The 23,420-nt window shown below is 39.2% G+C and overlaps 1 protein-coding gene across 1 annotated transcript in view; it reads left to right on the forward strand.

Moving 5' to 3' along the window:
* The window catches only part of LOC140233835 (uncharacterized), a 163,166-nt gene that overhangs the window by 95,220 nt on the left and 44,526 nt on the right, over positions 1–23,420 (forward strand). Inside the window, exons 41-48 of the mRNA XM_072313928.1 lie at positions 2,025–2,240; positions 9,927–9,992; positions 10,417–10,470; positions 12,886–12,927; positions 15,305–15,358; positions 15,910–15,972; positions 20,536–20,712; positions 22,997–23,156. Of these exons, the coding sequence (XP_072170029.1) occupies positions 2,025–2,240; positions 9,927–9,992; positions 10,417–10,470; positions 12,886–12,927; positions 15,305–15,358; positions 15,910–15,972; positions 20,536–20,712; positions 22,997–23,156 (832 nt within the window). The remainder of the gene's footprint in view (positions 1–2,024; positions 2,241–9,926; positions 9,993–10,416; positions 10,471–12,885; positions 12,928–15,304; positions 15,359–15,909; positions 15,973–20,535; positions 20,713–22,996; positions 23,157–23,420) is intronic.

The raw sequence follows: 23,420 nt of genomic DNA on the forward strand, positions 1-23,420 counted from the left end.
CAAATTATGTAATGTTGTAAATGGATTTGAATTGTCGCCTCTGTCAAACCTGTCTATAAAGACCACTTTTGGCGTTTCCCTTTATAGAAAGGTGTGACTGTACATGAATAATTACACAATTATTCTATAGAGAAAGATTTTGGCCATGGGGTCAAAGGTCAAGTGAAAATGTTAGAATGTCACTAAATATTTTGTTCCATATTCTGAAAATACCATAACTCAAAGTATTATCATGAAAATTGTACACTTACAAGTTTTTGCCAGTCATGTGAAACTGTCATCTCACATTTGACATGTGTACTGTAGACCTGTTGGGAGGACCATGTAAATAAATGGCAGAGACATACCAGTTGCCATAGCAGCATTTCTAGTTTTGTGTCTGAACATTCCATCTTATTTCTTGAACCTCCCTGGTATTTCAGTCAGCGCTGCAAAACGAGCACAAGGGATTTCACACCAATGCAAACCTTAGTATATTGTGGGTTGGTTTACAAACTGATGATACTCTCATTGACTGAGTAAAAGGAATTCCACTGGGCCAAAAGATCATAGCTGGTGTCAGTCAACTGGATTGTGACAATCAATGCCTAACAGACTTTGTTCCAATGAGCCATCTCCTGCTGTGAATATCACGTTACCTTGAACCTTGAAGAAGTAATCCCTGTTGCAGCTTTTTGTAGGAAGCTATGCTAGGATACTTCAGTGCCTGTTAATATGCAACAACCTAATGTAATATTTTGTGTTCCAAACATTCACTTGTAGTTGGCAAGTAAGTCCACTCTTACTTTGTAGTGTCTTGATCATGCTTTCTTTAAGCTATTGATGTTGGGCTATATGCATAAAAAGTAACAATTCATCGCTGGGGTGACAAGACCTTGTATCTGCAATTTTGGTGAAAATGACCTTTTTTTTATTAATGGTCAAATTATGGGTTGAGTGATGTCCTGTCTAAATCCCAACTGTCCTCCAAAAATGAAGCCACCATGGCTTGTCAAAGGAAAGGCTAACCCATTCGCCACAGTGCTTTGGCCACCATGTTTTTTGGCTCTCCTGAACATTTGACATTTTATAGATATGAGGTCTTGTCGCCCCAGCGACGAATTGCTTGTGTTGGCTTTTTGCTCGAATCCATATGCATATACCGGTAAATGAGCACATGCTTGCAAGCAAAAGCTTTTGCTAGCAAGAATGAGCAATTGCTTAGAGAGGAAGCATTTGCTTAAAGACATTGCAAAAATATAACCATTTGCTTGTTCTTGCTACTTTCATTTTTTTAAGCTCTGTAAAACAAGCTTGAACTTTTGCTGAACTATGATGTTCACTTTTTAGCATCATGTTCATGTTTGTAAAGAAAATGTCAAAGTTGTGCAGGAGTATAATAAATCAACACAAATTCAGAAACTTTTTCATTTTGACAAGGGGAATGTCCTGTGGTTAGCACACAAATTTTGATGAGAAACTGGGAAAGTATACATGTATAGGGTGTCTGACATCATTGTGTGTGGAGAGCCATATCAGGGCAATTATCCCCCCCCCCCAAATTCTGGTGAGTAATAGTTTTAGTTTTGTATTGATATAATTGATAGTTTTAGGGTGTAGAGTTTGGGTTAGGGTTAGGATTAGGGGAAGGGGAAGGGTCCAGGGTAATTGCCTAGGGGTATTTGCCCTACTAGTGCTACTTTTTATGCATACAGCCCACTCACTGACAGTGTGAACTTTGTGTGTATTCACAACACAACTCTTTAGTGCTTGAAGTTGTTTAGTTGATGCACATATGTTGTTGCATACCTTGCCGGCCAGTATTTATCCTCATCATTTGTTTACTAGCATCACAAAAATTACTGTTTCTGTTTGGGTTGGTTGTTATTGTTGTTTTTTTTTTGTTAGTGTGTATGTGTGTGTGTGTGTCTGTGTTGGTTGCTGTTGAGCACTTGTGTCCACCTTAGCAAGCACTTCATTTTAAGGTGATAATTTCAAAGATCTAATGTAAGTCTTGATCCTTCCCCCTGCATCAACACTTGAAGTATTTGGTGGATTGGCTGAGAGAGATTGATCCTGACCTGGTGATTTATGCTGCAACACTTGCTGAGAATGGTTACAAGACCTGGAACACTATACGACGCCTGAAGCGTAGCACTCTCCTTGAGCTGTGTCCAGATATCAAGCATGGTCACTTAGAAGCCATACTCCATGAGGTGAACCGTGCCCAGACACCAGCCCAGAGAAAGGTACCTAGGGGTGTTGGTGTCTGTAGGATAGGATCATGAAAACCTGCATGGCGTCCACTAGGGCACAGGCAAGACGAGGAAAGCAAATTCAGTGATTTCGCGTTCATTCAGCAATCTCTCCACATGTTCTTGAAAGAGTCCTCTCACTGTCTTTAAGCATGTCTGGGCGTTTCCGCACCTTCGGTAGAGAGAAAAATTACCGCGTCAAAATTATGATTGAGACCAAAATTTTGATGCAGAAATGAACTTCCTGACACCTTCGGCAACTTGTCGTGAGGACATTGTTGGGACATCCTGCCTTTCCATAACACTGCTGCCCTTTCCGCAAATGCTCCTGACAGAATCCTGTGGTGTGGGTAGCTTTGCAAATGAAAGTGGAAGACACCCAGAATGTTTCAGGACAGCGCAGTGTCATTGTGGATCTGAAAATGCAAGTGCACGAAGTGGCCTCAAAACCCACAAAAGTAGAACTACATGTAGGTCAACATGACTTTTTCATTTTCATACATAACTGGTTATTTAAGAGGGGGTACTTAAAGCTTTTAGCATGACAAATATTTAACTTGTTATAATTGGGTCATCCTAACCCATTTAAAAATTGATTGAAATAAGGGGTAGGAGATGCAGTTTCATTTAAAAAATAAAAAAGAGAGAGAGAGAGAAAAGCGAATTTGAAGATTCTGATCACTTAGGCATGCTCTGCAGAAGCATCAATGAAAAAATGTATTTCACAGTGAAGTAAACGCATATCCGAGAGAAAAAATATGGTCCAGAAATTCTGCTTATTTCTCAATTTCGGGTTGTTTCAATTTAAACTGGAGGACTGGTATAGGAAAGATTACTCTCCCAGATAAGACAAACTTCAAAAGTTTGAGTCGTCACCCGAAATGACAGATTTTTGTCCATTGAGGGCCAGGATTAGTGCTAGCTGAGCATCTCTCTGTATTTGAAGCAATGAGGCAAGGTGAATTCTAGCTTGTGTGACCTCCATGACACCTTGCTGTCATGTAAGAAAAATTGAAAGTCGGCTCCAAATTTTATAACCTAGCATTTTTTCTTTATATTGTCTTTATTGTTTTTCTTTATATTTTTTCTTTATATTGTCCACTTATCTGACTTAAGTAGTCGGAAAGTCATCCTGCTTGTCCTAGTTCATGATGTTACCACTCCTTGTGTGATCCTAAGATGCTTCCATGCTGTCCAGCTATGCTCAGCATATTCCGAAATATTTCGCGCCTTTCCTGAGTGATTCATAGGACACTCCTAGGAATGTCTAGAGTCAGTCCGCAGAGATTTCTAGGAATGTCCCAGGACAAGCCAATTCACGTTTTTTCTGCGTTTGACACGGAAAGAAAGCCAAAATGACAGAATTTGCTTCCGCAACCCTTCATAGTCTTGTCGGGGCTCTAGTGGACGTCAACCCTAAGAGAGGGTTGAAGAAGTAAGAGCAGTATATTTATAGGGCTTATATACCAGGTGTAATGAACTTATTACATAACCAATAAGAGTTTCTGAGGAGAACTGAGGATCTAAGGAGATTGGTGTATTGCATGTGCACTTCATAATAGTGAGAGAGGATGGAATCCAGAGATGTATGCAATGAGTCTCTCCAGTATTGGTGCTTTGTATAACAACAATTACCAGCTGTCAAACTGACTAAACATTCAGTAGGGTATGACAGCTTTTGCACTTTGAGTGACTGTCAAGTGTATTCCTGTTTTTTAAGTCTCACTTGATTTCCAAGTCTCATTTTCCTCATGACCGTGAGTTCAATATGAGTTGTCATGTAAATTTACTCTATTCTTTTTGTACCATATCTGACAAACAATTTAGTTCTTCCCTATCCATTTTTATTTCTTAACTTGCATTTGTTCCATGCATTCCCAGCGACTGGAAGAGGAGCAGCAAAGAGAACTGAAGGTGCTTTTTCATGTCTAATTTCCCCCTTTCTTTTCTCCTTTTTATAGGGCCTAGTCATATTACTGATTAGATATTATCTTACTGAAGCTAAAGGGGTATACAAGTTCTAACAGTGTCTTGTTTGTTTCTAATGCCTCGTATGAGCTCTCAGAAGCAAACCAAGGTGAACAGAACCATACCATACCATGCCAGATTTAGAGCGTTTATGCACTCTGTGGAGAAAGCATACCACATGAGTTATTTTTTGAACTTAGTCAAAGGGGGTCACACATTTTGAAGCAACAGGGTCATGCACCTGGTGCATTTATGCTACTCAGGTAAATGACAGATATTTCTAACAAAGAGATTAACTCTTTGAATTATGATGTGTGTGTTACACAAATTCTTCTCATGACAACTTCTCGCACAGTATGGTACACTTTTGGAGCAAATCAGGAAATGGTCCACTTTTGGCTTGGTATGGTACAGTATGATACAGTTTAGGAGTGTTCAAGCACTTCTCTGGCATAGACATTGTACATTACATTACATTACATTACGGGGGGGGGGGGGATGAGGGAGAATTGAGACCAATGTTCACACGTTCATCTTCTTGAATATGCATTGTCAGATTTTTACCAAATTTGGCAGGGATTTTTACCCAAGGTGATTGATAGAATACGTACCAGGTATCTATGCAAATGGGCACCATGACACGAGCCCTGCGTTCACATTGGTCCCCGCGACGCGGGGACAGCCACAAGAGATCTTATCTTTTTTAAGACTGACCGTTCACATTGGTATCTCATCTGTCCCCGAGCTGTGGGGGCATTTTGGGACTTGGAGCGAGCTCTGCCACTTGAATCCAGGCATAGCGCATGCGCACATTTGATGACCACAGCTGGACGCTATCAATTTCGCCCCAAGGTCACTCTCCCCTCCAAATCTTGTCCCCGTACCCGACTTGCTTCGCGGGGACGAGGGGACAAGTCTCAGCGAGCGTTCACATTATGGTTTTTGAGGAGAAAGTCCCACAGCTCGGGACTTTCCCCGCGTCGCGGGGACCAATGTGAACGCGGGGACTGGGGCCTCTATTGGCACAATAAGGGGGGGGGAGGGGCAAAGCCCCCAAGTTTAAGAAATCTTTACAAATCTTCTATCAAAAACTAGAAGAGATAAGCTAAGTTAGTGCTGTGAGTAAGTAGATTGGTGACTGTAGTTCGTGGCAGATCCATGGGTAGGCTGGTGTGTGTGTGGGGGGGGGGGAGAAGAGGGGTTCAAGTGGGGGAGAACTTCCTGAAAGCACATGGTCAAATTTGTTACCAAACCTAGTGTGTTATCACAAGGGTGACGATTTATATTCTAAATGCAAGGTCAACTAAACCCCCTTTTTAACTCACCTGAGCCAAAGGCTCAAGTGAGCTATTGCGATTGCCCTTCGTCCGGCGTGCGTCGTGCGTAAACTTTTTACATTTTCATCTTCTTCTTGAAAACCCCAAGACCGATTTTCATCAAACTTGGCAGGTAGCATCCCTAGGGGGTTAGGAACTCAATTTGTTAAAATGGGCACCATGCCCCACCCAGGGGTCCCCCAGGGGGGGGCCCAAACCCCCCAAAATGAAGGAATCTGTAAAAATCTTCTTTTCTAGAACCAACAGTGATAGAGCTCAGTTAATACTATGAGTTAGTACATTGATGACTGTAGTTTCAAGTTTGTTCATGGCAGAATCAGGGGTGCCCCCCTTGGGACCCAGGGGAGGGGGTGGGGAGGGGTCCTAATGGGGCCTAAATTGTACATTTTCATCTTCTTCTTGAGAACCCCATGACCCATATTCACCAAACTTGTCAGATAGCATCCCTAGGGGGTTAGGAACTCAATTTGTTAAAATGGGCACCATGCCCCACCCAGGGGGCCCCCAGGGGGGCCCAACCTCCCCCCCCCCCCCAAAAAAAAAAAATTAAGGAATCTGTAAAAATCTTCTTCTCTAGAACCAGAAGTGATAGAGCTAAGTTAATACTATAAAATTAGTACATTGATGACTTTAGTTTCAAGTTTGTTCATGGCAGAATCAGGGGTGCCCCATTCGGGACCCAGGGGAAGGGGGTGGGAGGGGCCTAATGGGGCCTAAATTGTACATTTTCATCTTCTTCTTGAAAACTCCATGACCCATTTTCACCAAACTTGGCAGGTAGCATCCCTAGGGGGTTAGGATCTCAATTTGTTAAAATGGGCACCATGCCCCAGGGGGCCCAAACCCCCCAAAATGAAGGAATCTTTAAAAGTCTTCTCTAGAATCAGAAGTTATAGAGCTAAGATAATACTATGAGTGAGTACATTAATGACTGTAGTTTCAGGTTTGCTCATAGCAGATCCAGGGGTGCCCCTCTTGGGGGCAGGGGGGGGGGGTTGGGAAGGTCCAAATGGGGGCCTGAATTGTACATTTTCATCTTCTTCCTGAAAACCTCATGATGGATTTTCATCAAACTTGGCAGGTAGCATCCCTAGGGGGTCAGGATCTCAATTTATCAAAATGGGCACCATGCCCCACCCAGAGGGCCCCAGGGGGCTCCAATCCCCCCAAATTAAGGAATCTTAAAAAAATTTGGGCCCTTATTGTACATTTTTATCTTCTACTTGAGAATGCCTGGTCAAATTTTAGTAGAGCTGTGAATAATTTGGATTAGTGACTGCGTGAAAGGTGAACTTGCGATACTCAGGTGAGTGCTAGACCCGCGGGTCTCTTGTTTTTTTTATGCCTCCGCCACGAAGTGTCGCCGGAGGCATTATGTTTTCGGGTTGTCCGTTCGTCCGTCCGTCCGTCCGTCCTTCCGTCCGTAATCAATTTTGTGGACAGCGTATGTAAAAAACTGTTAGAGGTATCCTAATGAAACTTGGCATGTATATGTATGAGTGGGCGAAGTTGTGCCTATCAACTTTTGGGTGCACATGCTCAAGGTCAAAGGTCAAAAAGTCAAGGTCAAATGCTCAAAATTTCACTATTTCCCATATATCTATGCAATGCCTGGAGGTACTTTCTTGAAACTTGGTGTATACATGAACTACCAAATGAAGATTCCCCAGAGAGAGCTTTTGGTCATAAGGTTAAAGGTCAAGGGTCAAAGGTCAAGTAAAAATGTTAACATTTCACCTTTTTTTCCATATCTCACAAATATTTCAAGGTATCTTCATGGGACTTAGTATATATGCATGTACTGACTGGCAGTGATCTTGCAGGGAATTTAGGGGTCATGGGTCAAAGGTCAGGGGTCAGAGGTCAAGGTCAATTCATCAAAATGTCATTATTTCTGTCTTATCCATGCATACAATGCCTACAGGATTTGTTCTTGAAACTTAGTGTATGCATGTATTATCCAATACAGATTCTCTTGGAAGTTTCTTGCCAAAAGGTTAAAGGTCAAGTGAAAGTGCTAAATTTCACTTCTGCTTTAAACTTATAAAGGGGTCAAAAGTTGGGTACAAATCCCCAAATACCTGCACTCTTAGACAGTATAGCCATTCATCCAAATAAACGTAGTTCAAGGAAAGTGAACACTCAATGCATTTGTGACAAACCTGTCATTTTAACATTTTGCCAGTTACGTGAAACTGTCATCACACATTGTCAAGACATTGTGCTATAGACCTATTCGGAGAACCATGCATTATGGCTGAGGCATACCAGTCGCCATAGCGACATCTCTAGTTTTGATTGTGTAAAACTGGAAATACTCTGAGTGAATACAGGATGTACATTAGTGGATACACTTTCGAGGTTATTTTTAATAGATCTAGGGGTTGGGCGGGATCAAATGGAGAGGCAGTTTTTACTAAGTCTTTTTATACCCCCGCCAAACGAAGTTTGAAGGGGGTATATAGGAATCAGCGGACGGTCGGGCGGTTGGGCGGTCGGTCCGTTGCAAATCTTGCGTCGCGAACTACTTCCTCAGTTTTCAACCAATTCCCATAAAACTTGGCACAGATGTGTGCCTTGGGTTGTAGATGTGCAAGACGTATTTTTTGACAGTACCCAAAAGTACGTTGCCATGGTAACGGCATATTATGGGCAAAAATGGGTACAAATCTTGCGTCGCGAACTCCTCCCACAGTTTTTGATCAATTTTTATGAAATTAGGTACAGATGTTCATCTGAATATGTTAATGTGCAAGACACATATTTCCGCAGTGGCAAAAAGTGCGTTGCCATGGTAACGGCATGTTATTGGTAAAATATAGGGCAAAATGCTTCATGGCAAAACTGCTTCATCAGTGTTCTTCCAATTCTCATGGAATTCATATTGAATGTTTGTCTTAGGATATAGGTCAGCATGACACATTTCTTGACAGTGACAAAAAGTATGTTGCCATGGTAACAGCTCACATATTATGAGCCAAAATAATGGAAAATTTTGTGTTGCAAACTACTTCCTCAGTTTTTGCCCAATTTCCATGAAACCTGGTACAGATGTGTGCCTTTGGTTGTAGATGTGCAAGACGCATTTTTCGACAGTACCCGAAAGTACGTTGCCATGGTAACGGCATATTAATGGCAGAAGATCAAGGAAAGATCTTGCGGATTTAACTACTTCCTCAGTTTTTTGACCAAAGCTTATGAAATGTTGTTTTGACCAAAGCTTATGAAATGTTGTTTGGCGGGGGTATAACCAGTCGCTGTAGCGACATTTCTAGTTTTTTTTTTTTGTTTCCTTTAAAGGACAAGTTCACCGTCATAAACATAAGGATTGAGAGAGTGCAGCAATATTAGTAGAACACATCAGTGAAAGTTTGAGGAAAATTGGACAATCAATGCAAAAGTTATGAATTTTTAAAATTTTTGTGTTGGAACCGCTGGATGAGAAGCCTACTAAGGCTCGTGATGTCATATGAGTACAACAGTATAAAGAAAAAGTAAAGGAATTTCAACATATTTTCACTTTTTTTCGCATAATAAAAGAGCACTTGACTTGCCTCTTTCTAAAGGCAATGGGAATAATATTACCCATAACATATGTCAGTAACAAATCAAGGGAATGTGTACTTTTTTCAAAAGATGAAATTTTTTGAAATTCTCTTTATATTTTCCTTCTATTGTTGTACGCATGTGACATCATACACTGCAGTAGTCTTCTCATCCAACGGTGACTGCACAAAAACTTCAAAAATTCATAACTTTTGAACGGATTGTCTGATTTTCCTCAAACTTTCAATGATATGTTCTACTAATATTGCTACATTCTCTCAATCCTTATGTTTAAGGTGAACTTGTCCTTTAAGTCTTTTTTTTTAATGCATAGTCAAATGTTGTAAATACAGTGTACTTGGCTGGTATTTTTACCAGTATGATGAAATATGCCTATGGACACTATGCCCCCATAGAACCCCTCAAAGCTGCCCCCTATTTGCAATTTTCTCAGGTAGTAGTTTGCAAGACTGAGTGGAAGGTGAACTCGCGATACTCGGGTGATCTTGAGACCCCCCGAGTCTCTTGTATATACCAATCACTCTCATGTCATTTCTGATTACCAAGTACATGCACTGATACAAACACATGGTTACTTCATTATTAGGTTTACCATTCAGCCATGATCCCTTCTTTTAGCTACAAAATCTCATTTTTGTTCTCAAGTTTGTTGTTGCTTTCTTTTGTTTGATTTGAACGACAAAGATTTTTGATATGTAATACTCTACCCATAGTAATTATGGGTGCAATTTGAAAAGAGGATGGTGTGAAGATTTGAAAATGACCCCTAATAATGACAGATTTTCTTTCCATTTGACTTTTCCCCGAATGCAACCTTCAGAAGGGTCAAGTGATGTCACCTGAGATCTCCACAGATCCTGAACTAGACATCATTGATGTGGAATCAGTAAGATTTAGTCTTGTGTTACTATTTGTACATGTTCAGTTGACTTCTGATGGCATTGTAGCAAAAATTTTCCGATTGTAATGTCAAATCTGTTCTGTAAACCTTATTCAAAAGAAAGCTATGATCCGTACTCAGCAAGGAGTCATGCCTACTAAACTTTCTGTGAGGAAGATCATCCTCACTCTTGCTCTGTTATCTATTCAGTTATCTGTTTGCTTTGTGGAGAGGCAGCTTTGCTTGCACTAGTGTGAGTTGTGTTTAAAAAAAAAAAGTAGCATGCAATGTCATTTGTGTTGGTCACTGTGTGCCTTGCATTTGCTGAAATGTATGTTTCAAGCAAAGTGCTACTGATCTTGAGAATTTACTAGCTGACTTTCCGTAAAATGTCTGAGTACACTTTTAACTTGATCTCTTTCATGAAAAGTCTAAACAACGGCCCAAACCAGCCCCAAGAAGGAGGGGAGACCAGGCAGGAAGAGTAAGGCATGCCCCTCACCACATATCAAATATTAACCGAGTGCTTTCTGTTTTTGTTCATATCAGCAATTGAGTGTTGTTCTTGCCTTCTTGACTCCCTTCCTTTGATCTCCTACATGTGTCAGTGTGTTTGTGTGGAAAGGAAGAAGTTAATATCTTAGTAATTCTGTGAAGTGTTAACTTTTTAGAAGATTCTTTACCACAGTTTAATTTGTGTGCCTTATCATTTTTTCAAAGGTATTGCTCTTGCAAATAAGTTCAAAAGATATCCACCTTTTCATTCCTTCATTGCTGTTGAAGCACTGATTGAAGTGAATATTGAATTAATGTGGTGATTAGTGTATGTCAGATTAATATGGGTATATCATCATTTGATGTTATGATTCCAAGACAGTATAAGCAGGTGCATGAGAACATTGTAGAACAGAAAGGATGCTGAGTAGTGCAACCAGCAGGTCACAGATCAAACTACCAGCCTCGCGATGTTTAAATGACAGAAAAGTGTATGTAACTACTGTCATTCACATTTGCACAAATAGTTGAATTGACCATTTGAATTAACAAAACTTCATAGGAATAGGAATGTGCCTGACACAGCAAAAGCAAACTGAAACAAACTGAAGCAAGATCTGTGTTATTTGTCATAGTTAAACAGGGTCAATGAACTGCATATGTTTTGTGACTTCTTCTATATTTCATGTTTGTAAGTTATAGTTGATATGATAATATTTGCAATAATTACTTAGATTATAAGACAGTGATAGTAATATGTGATTGGGGTCAATGAAAATCACTTGCATTTGCAATATGGTTGACAAATTTGCTCAACTCAATGTGTGTGAATCATGACTGGCCCTTGCAACAGAGTATGAATCACATTCTCCTTTTATTTATTTTTTTTTGTGTGAAACATTGATTGTGTGTTCTCAAATTTCATGATAGTATCTGTGATATGTTATACCATTTTGACAGCCATCAGTGTTCAAATGTCTATCATCAACATGGTTATGTAACATGCACATGGGGACACCCTGATAGCCTTTTGTGAAACAATATCTTTTAACATGCATGTACTGGAAAACTCTTAAGTGTAGACTAAGTTTGAAAGACGCATATGCAGTGTATCGTCTGTGAGCAAGATGATGTGATACTTATTTCCTACTGTAACAGGCACCCAGATGGGGTTTGGTATTGACTGAGGTACCCATGGAGGGCAAATGTACTACATAGACCTCACAAAAATTAGTGAGACTGAATTAACTCGGGTCTAACAAGCCTGTTGATTATAGGATAACATAATCATGCACACTGCACTATCTTCACTTTACTGAGTGTTTGTTTTTCATTTTCCAAATTATTTCTTTTCAAAATTTTAGTTTGTAAACATATGTATTTCTTTTGTTGTTGTTGTTGTCAGTGCTGTTTGTAGGATACCTTAACCCTAATCAGGCTGGGTTTTGTTTTTGTTTTTTGGGCTAAATTATGCTAAATCAGGAAGGGGCAGATTCATCAGGGTTCCCACAGTCATGGAAAATCCTGGAAAATCTTGGAAAAAATTGTGGTCATGGAAAGTCAGGGAAAAGTCAGGGAATTTGGAAAATTTGTGAAAAGTCATGGAAAAGTCATGGAATTGCATTTACCTCTTGGCTATGGCAGCTTTCCAGTTTGTCGTATCTCGCAACTCTCATACTCTGTGATCATACTCTGGTATTATAATTGGTGTTCATGATTTCCATTTTTCCCAGTTTTGTGACATCCCAAATTCTACATAACTCCCGGGACATATGATAATAGATGCACATGTCATGAGTAAGATAGTGGGTGGAACGGATGGCTGTGAAGGGAGGTGGATGCAATCATAACGTGTCTGATTTTGGAAACCGTGCCAGAAAGGAAGTCATGGAAAGCAGCAATTTAATCATGGAAAAGTCATGGAATTCTGTTTTCAAATTTCTGTGGGAACCCTGTAATCATAGTAACAGATAAATAGTACATGTACAAATAAGTTTTTATGATTTTCATGACAGAGCACTGTTTTCTACAGGAAATGTAAACAAAATTACACAAAAAGATGAGTGTGGCTTCTTAATGGTAACGCGCAGGCGTTGCAAATTTGGTCACAAAAGTTGTGCGAAGCTTTGATTAAAAAGACAAGTAGCCTTGTGACAAGGCCTTTTCGCAATGCAGAATTATAGCATGAAATGTCGAAGGAGGGCGATGCCCCCCCCCCCCCCCCACCCCCGGCCCTTTTAGGGTGCCTTGAGAGTTAATAGATCATCTGCATCTCACAGTGAGTTGCATTTATTGCACAATCACAAACATGTCTGATTACATCCTCTTTGTAGAGTATTGTACATTGCTTTTGACTGGAGGGCTTCAGAGTTTTCACATTTCTTTTTCATCAACATTACTAAAGCTTCGAAGCGTAAGTCCTGCTGATGGGACAGGCAGATACTCAGTAAGTTCTTTTTACTTTGTTTTGTTTTACAGTGTTGCTTTTTTCTTACTTTAAAGTGAAAATGACATGAACTTGTCTCAGTACTCAATATGACATTTACAAATCTTTGAAGTGCCACAATTTGCACAGAATATTACTTTGGATGGTCACATTTTTTAATCTTATTGTGTCTGTATAGTATATCAATATAAAAAGATTGAAAGAGAATTACACACATTTTCATTTTCTATCTTGATTTGAGAGCACTTGACTTACCTCCTTCAGGAGACAGGATTTTACCTCTAACATATGAGTATCTGAATATAAGAACGACCCAAGTCCATGGAAGACCATTTCGAGTAAACTCAAAAAAACTTCATATCTTTTTTATTTGTCCAATAATATTCTATTTAACTGTGATGGGAAGGCAACATTGTATATACAAATTACAACATATATTATTATGACAATTAACATTTACATTAATTTTGGAGAGGCCATTTTGTGTGATGGACTTGGGTCGTTCTTTGATTCATATACATGATATTCTGCTATAGAGATGAGAGAAGGACGAGAGAGGGCGCTATAATATGAATGTAAGAATGACCCAAGTCCTTCATTCTTACATTCATATAAGATTAACTCATTTATTTCAGGCACTTCCGGGGTAATTAGGATTTATCATTTATACACAAGATGAGTCCATGCATAAGCTACAATTTCCCATGTCAAACTGAATTTGGCCAAAAATTGGACTTGGGTCGTTCTTATATTCAGGTCTTCATATGTCAGTTAACAATTCCAGGGCACGTGTGCTTTCTAAAAGATACAAAATTTAGTTGGATTCTCTTTATGTTTACTTTATAGTGGTATCCTATCATGACATCACATGTAGTTTCCTTCCTATCCAGCTGATAGCACATGCATTTAACCATCACTTCAAAAATTCATAATTTTTAATAGCTTATCCAAATTTCCTCAAGCTTCACTAATGTATTCTACTAATTTTTCAGAGTGCACTAAAGTCACAAATTATGTTTTGGTAAATTCCATCTAAAATGCTCATATGACAAGTGAACTTGGTGAGCTCTCTGGTTTTCACACATTGTGAAAGATACATTTTGTATGTGATGGCAATATGCTGCCATGTTTTTAGCTTATGTGAACCTTTGCAATCACTCATCATCCTGCGTCCGTCGTGTGTAGTACGTCATGTGTTGTTCATCATCCGTCTTCCGTAAACTTTTATATTTTCATCTTCTTGAAATAATAATAATGATAATACATACAATTTCTACAGCGCCATTCTCCACTCTGAATAAATGCTCAAGGCGCTTAAAATCCCATGACGGATTTTCACCAAGTTTGTTCAAAGCAGATCCAGGGGCGCCCCCCCCCCCCCCTTGGGCCCAGGGAGGGGGGTTGGAGGGGTCCAAATGGGAGCTTATATTGCACATTTTCATCTTCTTTAAAACCCCATGACAGATTTTCCTCAAACTTAACAGATGGCATCCCTAGAGGAATAGGATCTCAATTTGTTTAGATTGGCACCATGCTCCTCCTAGGGGCCCCAGGGCCCCCCCCCCCCAAAAAAAAGAATCTTTAAAAATCTTCTCTAGATACAGAATTGATAGAGCTACAATGTATGTTAATGATATGAGTAAGTACAGTGATGACTGTAGTTTCCAGTTTGTTTGGAGCTGGGGGTCCAGCTTGGGCCTTATTTGTACAGTTTAAACTTCTTGATAATGCATGGTCAAATTTTCACCAAACGTAGCAGGTATTGTCACTCGGTGATAGAAAATATATTTGTACGAATGGGCACCATTCTATGGGGGTGGGGGGGTAGCCTGGGGCACAGTGCCCGAAATGAGGGGGAACAGACAACGCCCCCCTCCCCCTTATAAATCTGCTATCTAGAACCGGAAGAAATAAAGTGAAGTTAGTGCTATGAGTGAGAAGATTGTTGACTGTAGTTTCTACTTTTTCATGGCAGATCCATCGGTGGGCTGGGAAGGGGGGGGGGGGGGGGATACCGACACATTTTCTTCTTCTTCTTGAAAACTCAAAGTCAAATTTGTCTTAAGCCCTGTGCATTATCACAAGGATGACCATAATTACCCCAAATCCCCCATATTAAAGATAAAATGAACTTGCGATACTCAGGTGAGCTTGAGACCCCTGGTCTCTTGTCTCAAATTTTCCTGATTGCATTTTGCTTCCTCAACTTTAATAGGAAAAAAAAATTAGTAACTGCTGTTGTGATAGTCCAGACTATACTAATTGTCATTGTGATAAACCAGACTCTACTAGTTTCTATGTGTGATAGACCAGACTACTTATTGTTGAGTTCTTCATTGTCATGACTTATTCTCAATCTTATATTTCCTTAATCAAGGAGAGTCCACCTGGGGACAGTTTTGTAGATTTCTTGATGGATATCTCTAAAGAAGTAAGAAGATTTTCTTGGTACTCTTGCCTCTCATAGCTATTGTCGCCATAACATCACTTAACAAAACAATATATTGTCCTGTGAAGGTATCCTTTGCTCATCAGAACATGACACAAACATATACATTGTAGATATGCAAATGTGATCATACATTTTAGAAAAATTAATGATTTATTAAGTACAAATTAGTACTGATTTGGAAAAAATGTAGCAATAGTGTGAAAAATGCATTTTAGTATTTAGTGGTTGGGAAGTAGTTTTATTCCACATCAACATGTCTTTAATAGCCTTTTTCTGCATTACTCCTATTCACTTTCGATGGCAAATTTTACCTGAAAGGCTTTGAACCACAATATATTGGATAGTTGCCTCTCTCCCACATCTCTGCATTGCCACAACAATCTGATGATATTATCTGTCCCATACACTTTGTTTCATGAACTGATTCAAATTCAAGACCTTATAGACCAGATTTGTTTTTAATAGGAAATGTTTGTACTGTATGATAAAAAGAACATTACCTAACTACCGACATCATACCATTTCTTCAGTCTGAAATGTACAAAAAGGCCAACAGATTGCAGGGTCGGCTTCAGCGTCATGGCAACATGCAGGTATTGTGCAGCATTTCTACTAGATTTTTTATGTTCTATTGTTGTGATGATAATCATACACTACACATATCTAACAGCACTGTGGATCTAACATACTGTATGTATTACCATGTACCACTGTCCTTTGAGTAAGATTACTTCTGCTCAAACAGTGAACAATGGTCTTTTTGTTGTCACTAAAATTGTAAAATAAATAAGTAGATCAAGTAGAGCAGGCTGGAGCCAAGCACATCTGCTTCCAAAACATTGATAGCAAACTTTGGTATAACAAAGTAAAGGTTAAGTTAGGTGTTCTAAGGCCTTGCTGTGAATTCTTGCTTGGGCTTGGCTCTGGCTCACCCCACTTCCCCTGCTTACTTTTGATGGCAATTATTGGAAAGGATTTTGCTTCTACTCAGAAAAATACAGAAATATTAGTAGCACAGATTGTTGTATGGATCAAATGGGGCATTGTTTCAAGGTCTCTGGTGTTAGTATTTATGGTATTTTTTATCAGTTTGCCCTGACTACAAAATTATTCTGTATCAAACAATTGGCCTGTCTTTAGAGGAAACCATGTATTATGCAATAGATTGTCTGTTTGTATTGGGGAAATGCATTTTGTTTATGCGATGTCTGGTGTGATCACATGATTTTTAATAATGCCAAGCTACAGCCGTAAGCACTGATTCACAATTGTATTTTGTAGCTCTTGTAGCAAAGTGAATCCAGAGTATATAGCCATGCTGTCTCATCTCTAGTTCTCCACACAGTCAGAAGGCTTCTGTCCTCGGTAGTTGTCAGTAAATTCCTCTATCTTCATCTGAAAGAGCCACCAAAATGAGGGTTTGGTGTTGCTACATTCAAATTGAAATTTAATCATGCATGAAAGCCTGCCACGTTTCCTTTGTGTCAAAGTACATTTGTGACCGTGCATCACAAAACAAAAAGTCGCACACACTGATTTTGTGTGAGGACTGAAAATAAGGTAGGTGAAATGGGTCAATCTAGGCGATCTTGACTTTGTCATTTTTTCTGAAAGAGCAAGTCTTCTTCTACATTAAGCTAAAATTTGGGATCATAAAACGGGCAGGAAAGTGTGTTTTTTAGCAGTTTATTTTGAACATTTTTTTTTTGGTAGAATAGTGTGATTAGGTGTGTCTTTTCATTTCTTAAAAACCTAGTACACACTCTTCACTTTCAACTCTAATAACTTTTGAAGGGATGATGCTACTGCTTTGAAAGTTGGCATTAATTATGGACAGAATGTGTTCGTAAGGCATACTCAATTTCAGTTTAATCTGATAATCCCTTCATTGTTGTTACTTTCGTGGTTTACATCCTGTTTTTGTCCCATTCATTGCACAGCCAGCACGGCTTAGTAAAGATTTAACGCTTGAATAGACACTATACTTCAGAGTCTCATTTCTCAGTTCACACTTTTCCTGAGTGTGTGCTTTCTTTCCAATATTTAGATAGGTTAGGAGAGTCCATTTGATTTGAATTATACATCATTTTAAAGGTTAAAGTCTGCTCTTAACTAAAATTTCATGTCTGGCGACTTTCTGTTCGTTTTGTGATGCAGGGTCACATTTGGATTTGGATGAACCTTGTAGGAAAAGTTCATTAATGACACAGGGAAGGAACGCATGATTAAATTTTGGTAGCGATATGGGAATTTTTAGGAATTTTTCAAGGCTTTTATATCTTTTGGCACATGAGGTCAATGAACTTTTGGTAGTGATATGGGAATTTTTTTGAATTTCTTAAGGCTTTTGTGTCTTTTGGCACACAAGGTCAATGAACTTCGGAGTTCTAGCTGTGCGTATTCAAGATTTTCGTATGCGCACTAAAGTGTGCACTGTGCACAAGGCACAGGGCACAGCAGGAAGCTAATGCAGTATAAAACAAGGTTTCTTGCTGTATTATTAATTTTGCAAAATGGGCGATTTTCAGCATGTGTGTATGGATGGAAATGAGCTGCTTGGCGGAGGTCTGCTCTCTCCAAGTGCTTTTCTAGTTTTGTTTAAGATCGAAGTTGTGTATTTGTCTTAAAGAAGAAATCCACCCCAAAAAATAAATAAATTTCAAAAGAAAGAGAAAAATATTCCCTTCAGAATGATACAAAAATGACATAAATCAGATAAGAAATAAGGAAGATACAAGCTTGTATGACATTCTGAAATTTCACATTTTTTCAGAAAACATGTCTTGACCAGTCCTTATGAATATTCAAATGTCATGCTTTCACATTTTTTTATTCATTTCAGTATATGAAATGACAAAAAACTCATATTTCAGCTGTATCAATATGAATAAGTTAGAAAAAATGCTAACTCTAATATATCTTAGTATGAGAAAATTTTTTTACTTGTATTTGCTAGAAAATAATAATTTTTCAGAATTTCATATACATGTATATCGTATATGAAAAATTGAGAGGATAGGACATCATTATCTTGCTCATTTGAATATTCATAAGGACTGGTTGTATCACCCCTAAATGTAATATCGACCCTAACTAAATGTTTTCCAAAAATTATGAAGTTTCAAATTGTCATATCTTCCTTATTTCTAATCCGATTTTTGTCATTTTTGTATCGTTCTCTAGAGAATATTTTTCTCTTTCTTTTGAAGTTTATTTATTTTTAAGGCTATTTTTCGTTGTGTGCCCAGTAGAACGGCGCAAGTACGCGCGTGATTCAAAGAAGGTGTGCCCGGCAGAACACAAGGGCACGCGATACGCATGTTTTACTTTTAGTATGCACATCACATGCATTCGTGTCATTCTGCCATGCACATGAGGAATAGCCATTTATCAGTCATGTAACTAATTTGTATGCCAGTATATTTAACATCACAGACAAATTCATAAAACAAGTATGTCCATTCTCTTATTCATGATTTTCTAAGTGGATGCATGCCACTCAAGGCTAATGGGGTAGGAGGACAGAAAGAGAGAATACATTACTTTGATGCTGAACATTCATTCAATCTCTCTTTATTGCCCTGTATTGATGAATCACAAGATATGCAGGTGTATATTGCTTATATAAAGACTTCAACAGACTTGTGGTAATGCATCAAACAACAAATATGCATGTTTGCTGCAGGATAATCATGGCTATAAATTTTGATGTTTTTCTGATCAGAGCCATCAGTTTTAGTCATATTGGCAATGTAAAACAGAACATCTGATCAAAACACATTGAAACTATTTTCAAAAGCATGTACATAATTATACTATTATTATTATCGTTATTATTATTTTTCTTACTGTTATTATTATTATTATTATTATTGTTATTATTATTACTGTAATTGTTATTATTATCATCATCATTATCATTATTATTTATTCAGCATTTGCAAGACAATACAAATGAATGGCCAATCAACAGACGAACAAGCAAAACAAGCGTAATACAATAGGGTCCATAAGTTGCAGGGTACACACACACACACTGTGACGCAGCTCATGCCTATCACAATAGGTGTGTTGGAATGACATAACCATTGTGCAATTATATTTGGGAATCATAATATGAAGATGTCAATGACATAAATTACAGAAACCAATTCTTGGGAATATGTACCATTGTATATTATAGTCGTCAGTCCTGATGTGCAAATTAACTTGAGAGGAGTTTCAGTAGGCTAATAGTTTTTTGGTGGTTGTGGTTATGACTTTGACGGGAAGGTACATCATTGATTATTTTACATAAAGATATATTTTGCCCGTCTTGATTTTATATTAAGCTGTGAAAGACTGTTCTTTCACTTATTTATGTATACTGTCTGTGTATACAATGTTATTTGGAGGATTTGCATTATGATGGCATCCAATCAATCTCACACAAAAGTCACCAATGTTCCCCATTTACCGTGTTGCATGATGCAGGTAGTCACTGTTTTTAATAGTGTATACATATACAGTGCTCACCTGTTAATCTAAAACCACTTAGCAAAAACCCTACTTAAGTGCAACAAGACTTGATGTAACAAATTTTTTATGTGTTATTTCCACCACTTAGTCAGAACCATGAACCACTTTATCGGGACAAATCTCACTGAAACATTCCCATTGTTCGTCATTAAAGTCTAAAAATAATAAGTTAATCCTCAGAAATAATCAAAGGTACATTTCATTTCCTTACCTAGAAACAATTATTTCTAACCAGTTCCCAGTAGATGATGCCAACTGCAATCTAAACATTTGCCGCTAGGTAGTGAGACATAGCGCAGAGGCGATCATCTTATCGCTGTACACAAAAGTCTGGCGCACAGAGACGCTGTGCTTCGCACGGCATCTGGCCAGGCTTCTTATGTACTTACACTGTACATGTACCACCTCTTCAGTGCAATACGATACGGAGAGTCACCTTCCCCACGTGTGACTCGTACTCTCCCTGTTCGTGCATAGTATGCATATAGTGTGTTTTCTTGTGTGTGACAGCATAACAAGGGGGCATGAATATGAGAAAAATTGAGAGAGTGATCATAAGTAATGTTTTGTTCATATTCCCTGTTTATGTGAAGGCTTTCCCTTACCACCATTTTATGTTATATTTTGTTTTAACCCAGGATGATGACTACCCAACAACTTCAAGAGGGGAATCCCCACCCTTACCAGCTGTGTCTACCAAGGAGAGAGGAGGCCCAAAGGATGAGAGACATGTGATGGGGGCACTGTCAGCCATGAGGAAACAGCTGGCCTCTGAGCAGCAGAGGATCCAGAGCCAACTAGATAAACATCGTGATGTGAGTTTAGGGCCCCATTCTGAACAATTTTATAACAGAGTCCTGAACCAAATATAGAATCTTCTAAAGGCCCTTTCACATCTTTCTGGGCAAGCCTTGCATGTGACCTGCAGGGAACAATTTTTGCTACCCCTAAGTCCCTGCAGATGACCCACACATGACAGTACCTAACATGTATCTCACCTGTAATTGCCTAGAGGTGTGCATGCAAGTCCTATTTACCCACAGTCAAGTTTAGGCCCTGTCATATCTTTCCAGGCAAGCTACACAGGCTTGATGGGTGTAGGGATTTTCCAGCATGCAGGAGAATTTCTGCGGGTGGACAATTAAAGGATTTTGGTGAGTTTCACGTCACTGTGTCTTACCTACTGGACACGTGCTATTTACTTGAAATGTGTGTATTCCGTGTGACCTCAGTGTCAGGCGCTTGGGGGGCTCGTAAGGGCTCACAACTCAGTGAAGGAATCCCTCTGAAGCACTATTCATATGGCAGAAGTCCTGACAGAATGTCATTGTCTTGGCCACCGCCAACCCTCAGCCAACCAGCAGTAAGGCAGTAATTGACCCTCAGCTTGCACTCAATTTGCTCATAAAGCGGCAGCACCTCGCAGGCAACTGCCACGCAGGTACTTTGCAGTCCCGTATGTCGCTTGTAACTGAAAATGGATCGCTTTCAAAGCTCTCACGCAGGTCACACGGAATACACGCAAGTGGCAGGTAAGTAGCGCGCGTCTAACAGGTAATACGCACATACGGAACTCACCAACATCCTTGTCCGCCCACAGATAATTCTTCTGCATGCTGGAAAATCCCTACTCGCAACAAGCCCGCGTAGCTTACCTGGAAAGGTGTGACAGGGCCTTTAGCCCAGAACCCCCAAATTAAAAGAGAATTTAGGCTGATATCACACTTTCTTTTTCTTGAAATACATGGTCAACTTTTTACCAAACTTTGCTTGTAGTATCACTATTGTGATAGAACATATACAAATGAGTATTATGCTACACTTTGGGTCCAAAGGACGGACCCAAGTTAGAGAATCTTTCAAAGTCTGCCGTAAAACCAAAAATGATAGATAAAATGCTGTAACTACATTGTACATACATTTTGAGTGTAGTTTCCAGTTTGTTCATGGCATACTTGGGGTACTCTGCTCTGGGTCCTGTGGTTGACCGAATTGGGGCCCAATTTTTGCATTTTTATCTTGAAAATGCGAGGTCAATTTTGTCTGTAAACTTGGCAGTTATTATGGCCAGGGTGCTAGAATATAAATTTGGACCAATGGGCACCATACCTATGGCTCACGTGGAACCCCAGAGCCCCCAAATTTTAAAAGAATTTTTTTTCTAAAAAGAGATATCATCTTCTTTAAAACCAGAATTGCTCTGATTTTGTACCGTATATCAGTGAATGCACTTTCAAGTTTGTAGATGCCAGATCCAGGGATGGCGCCGTGGATCAAATTAGAGGCCAGTTTTAACATTTTGATCTTCTTTTTGAAAATGCAAGGTAGAGTTTTCTTCAAATTTGCTGGTATCATTGCCAGTGTATAGGATAAATAAGTTGACACAATGCCCCCTGGATGCCCCCAAGGCTTACAAGTGTGCTATGTTCTTCTTCATTAGTAGTCTGCAACAATCATGGAAGGTGAACTTGCGATACTCAAGTGAGCACTAGACCAACTGGGTCTCTTGTTACATGTACGAGATCAAGCGGTTCCATGACATTTGCTCCAGAAACAATTTGCTGCCATGAAGTAGCTGCATGCTGAGCCACACATAAATTCTACCCGTAAATAGAACTTGTAACCCTAATCCTCACATCAAACAAAACCTCAAACCCTTTCACAACCTAGATTAGACAGGAGCAACTGTCAGAGGAGTAAATGTTGTGTCACCACTAGTAGCTGATGTAGGCATGGAATTTATGTAAAGTTTCCTTCAAAGCTGACTTTTAGTGATAATGATAAATATGGTTAACATAGCATTTGATAAGTTTATTCGAGAATAAATGTGAGGAAATTATTGAAAAGAACATATTGATAAGTCAGAGTTAATTGAATTGAATTGAATCAATTGTTTTATTGTCCACAATGTGAATGTGGAAATGCACCTTCCACCAGTGTTACATAAAGAGATACAAACAGATAGCAAATAGTTTCTAGAGCTGTCGGCCATCTTTCTAAAGCTTGGTTAAGATCACATTATCTGTAATATATTGTAAGTGTGAGATGCATCAAAATAGAATGTCTTAATCAGTTTTACTCTTCACCTATTTCTTCCAGTATGACCCTTATAACCCTTTGCCAAGGGCAGCCCATGCACCTCGCAGAGGCAGCCCCCAGGTTGACGTTTTTGAGCTGGCCCGCCACAAGGGTAATGTGGCAGCAATCCGCAACATGACGCACCAGGCTGCAGAGGACTTTGATGGTCTCAAGAACAGAAGTAAGTTTGCATCTACTCTACTTGTCATTTCATACTCAGAGGAGTCTAGAGCAGTGTGCAGTTTAGCTTGGCTTACCTCAGAATTGTATCAAATGCACAGAATTCATATTTTTTGTTGAAGAATTAATTTAACATGTAATGAAACAGAAATTAAGATACTCAGTGTATGATGCATGAGTGAAATTGTCTGTTCTTTATAGATTGAACATTTATTTAGGCGTAACAGATTTAATATCACGAGCGTTCGCCCGCGTCCAGCATGCC

Source organism: Diadema setosum, chromosome 10, assembly GCF_964275005.1.
Source record: "Diadema setosum chromosome 10, eeDiaSeto1, whole genome shotgun sequence".
In the NCBI taxonomy this organism is placed as follows: domain Eukaryota; kingdom Metazoa; phylum Echinodermata; class Echinoidea; order Diadematoida; family Diadematidae; genus Diadema; species Diadema setosum.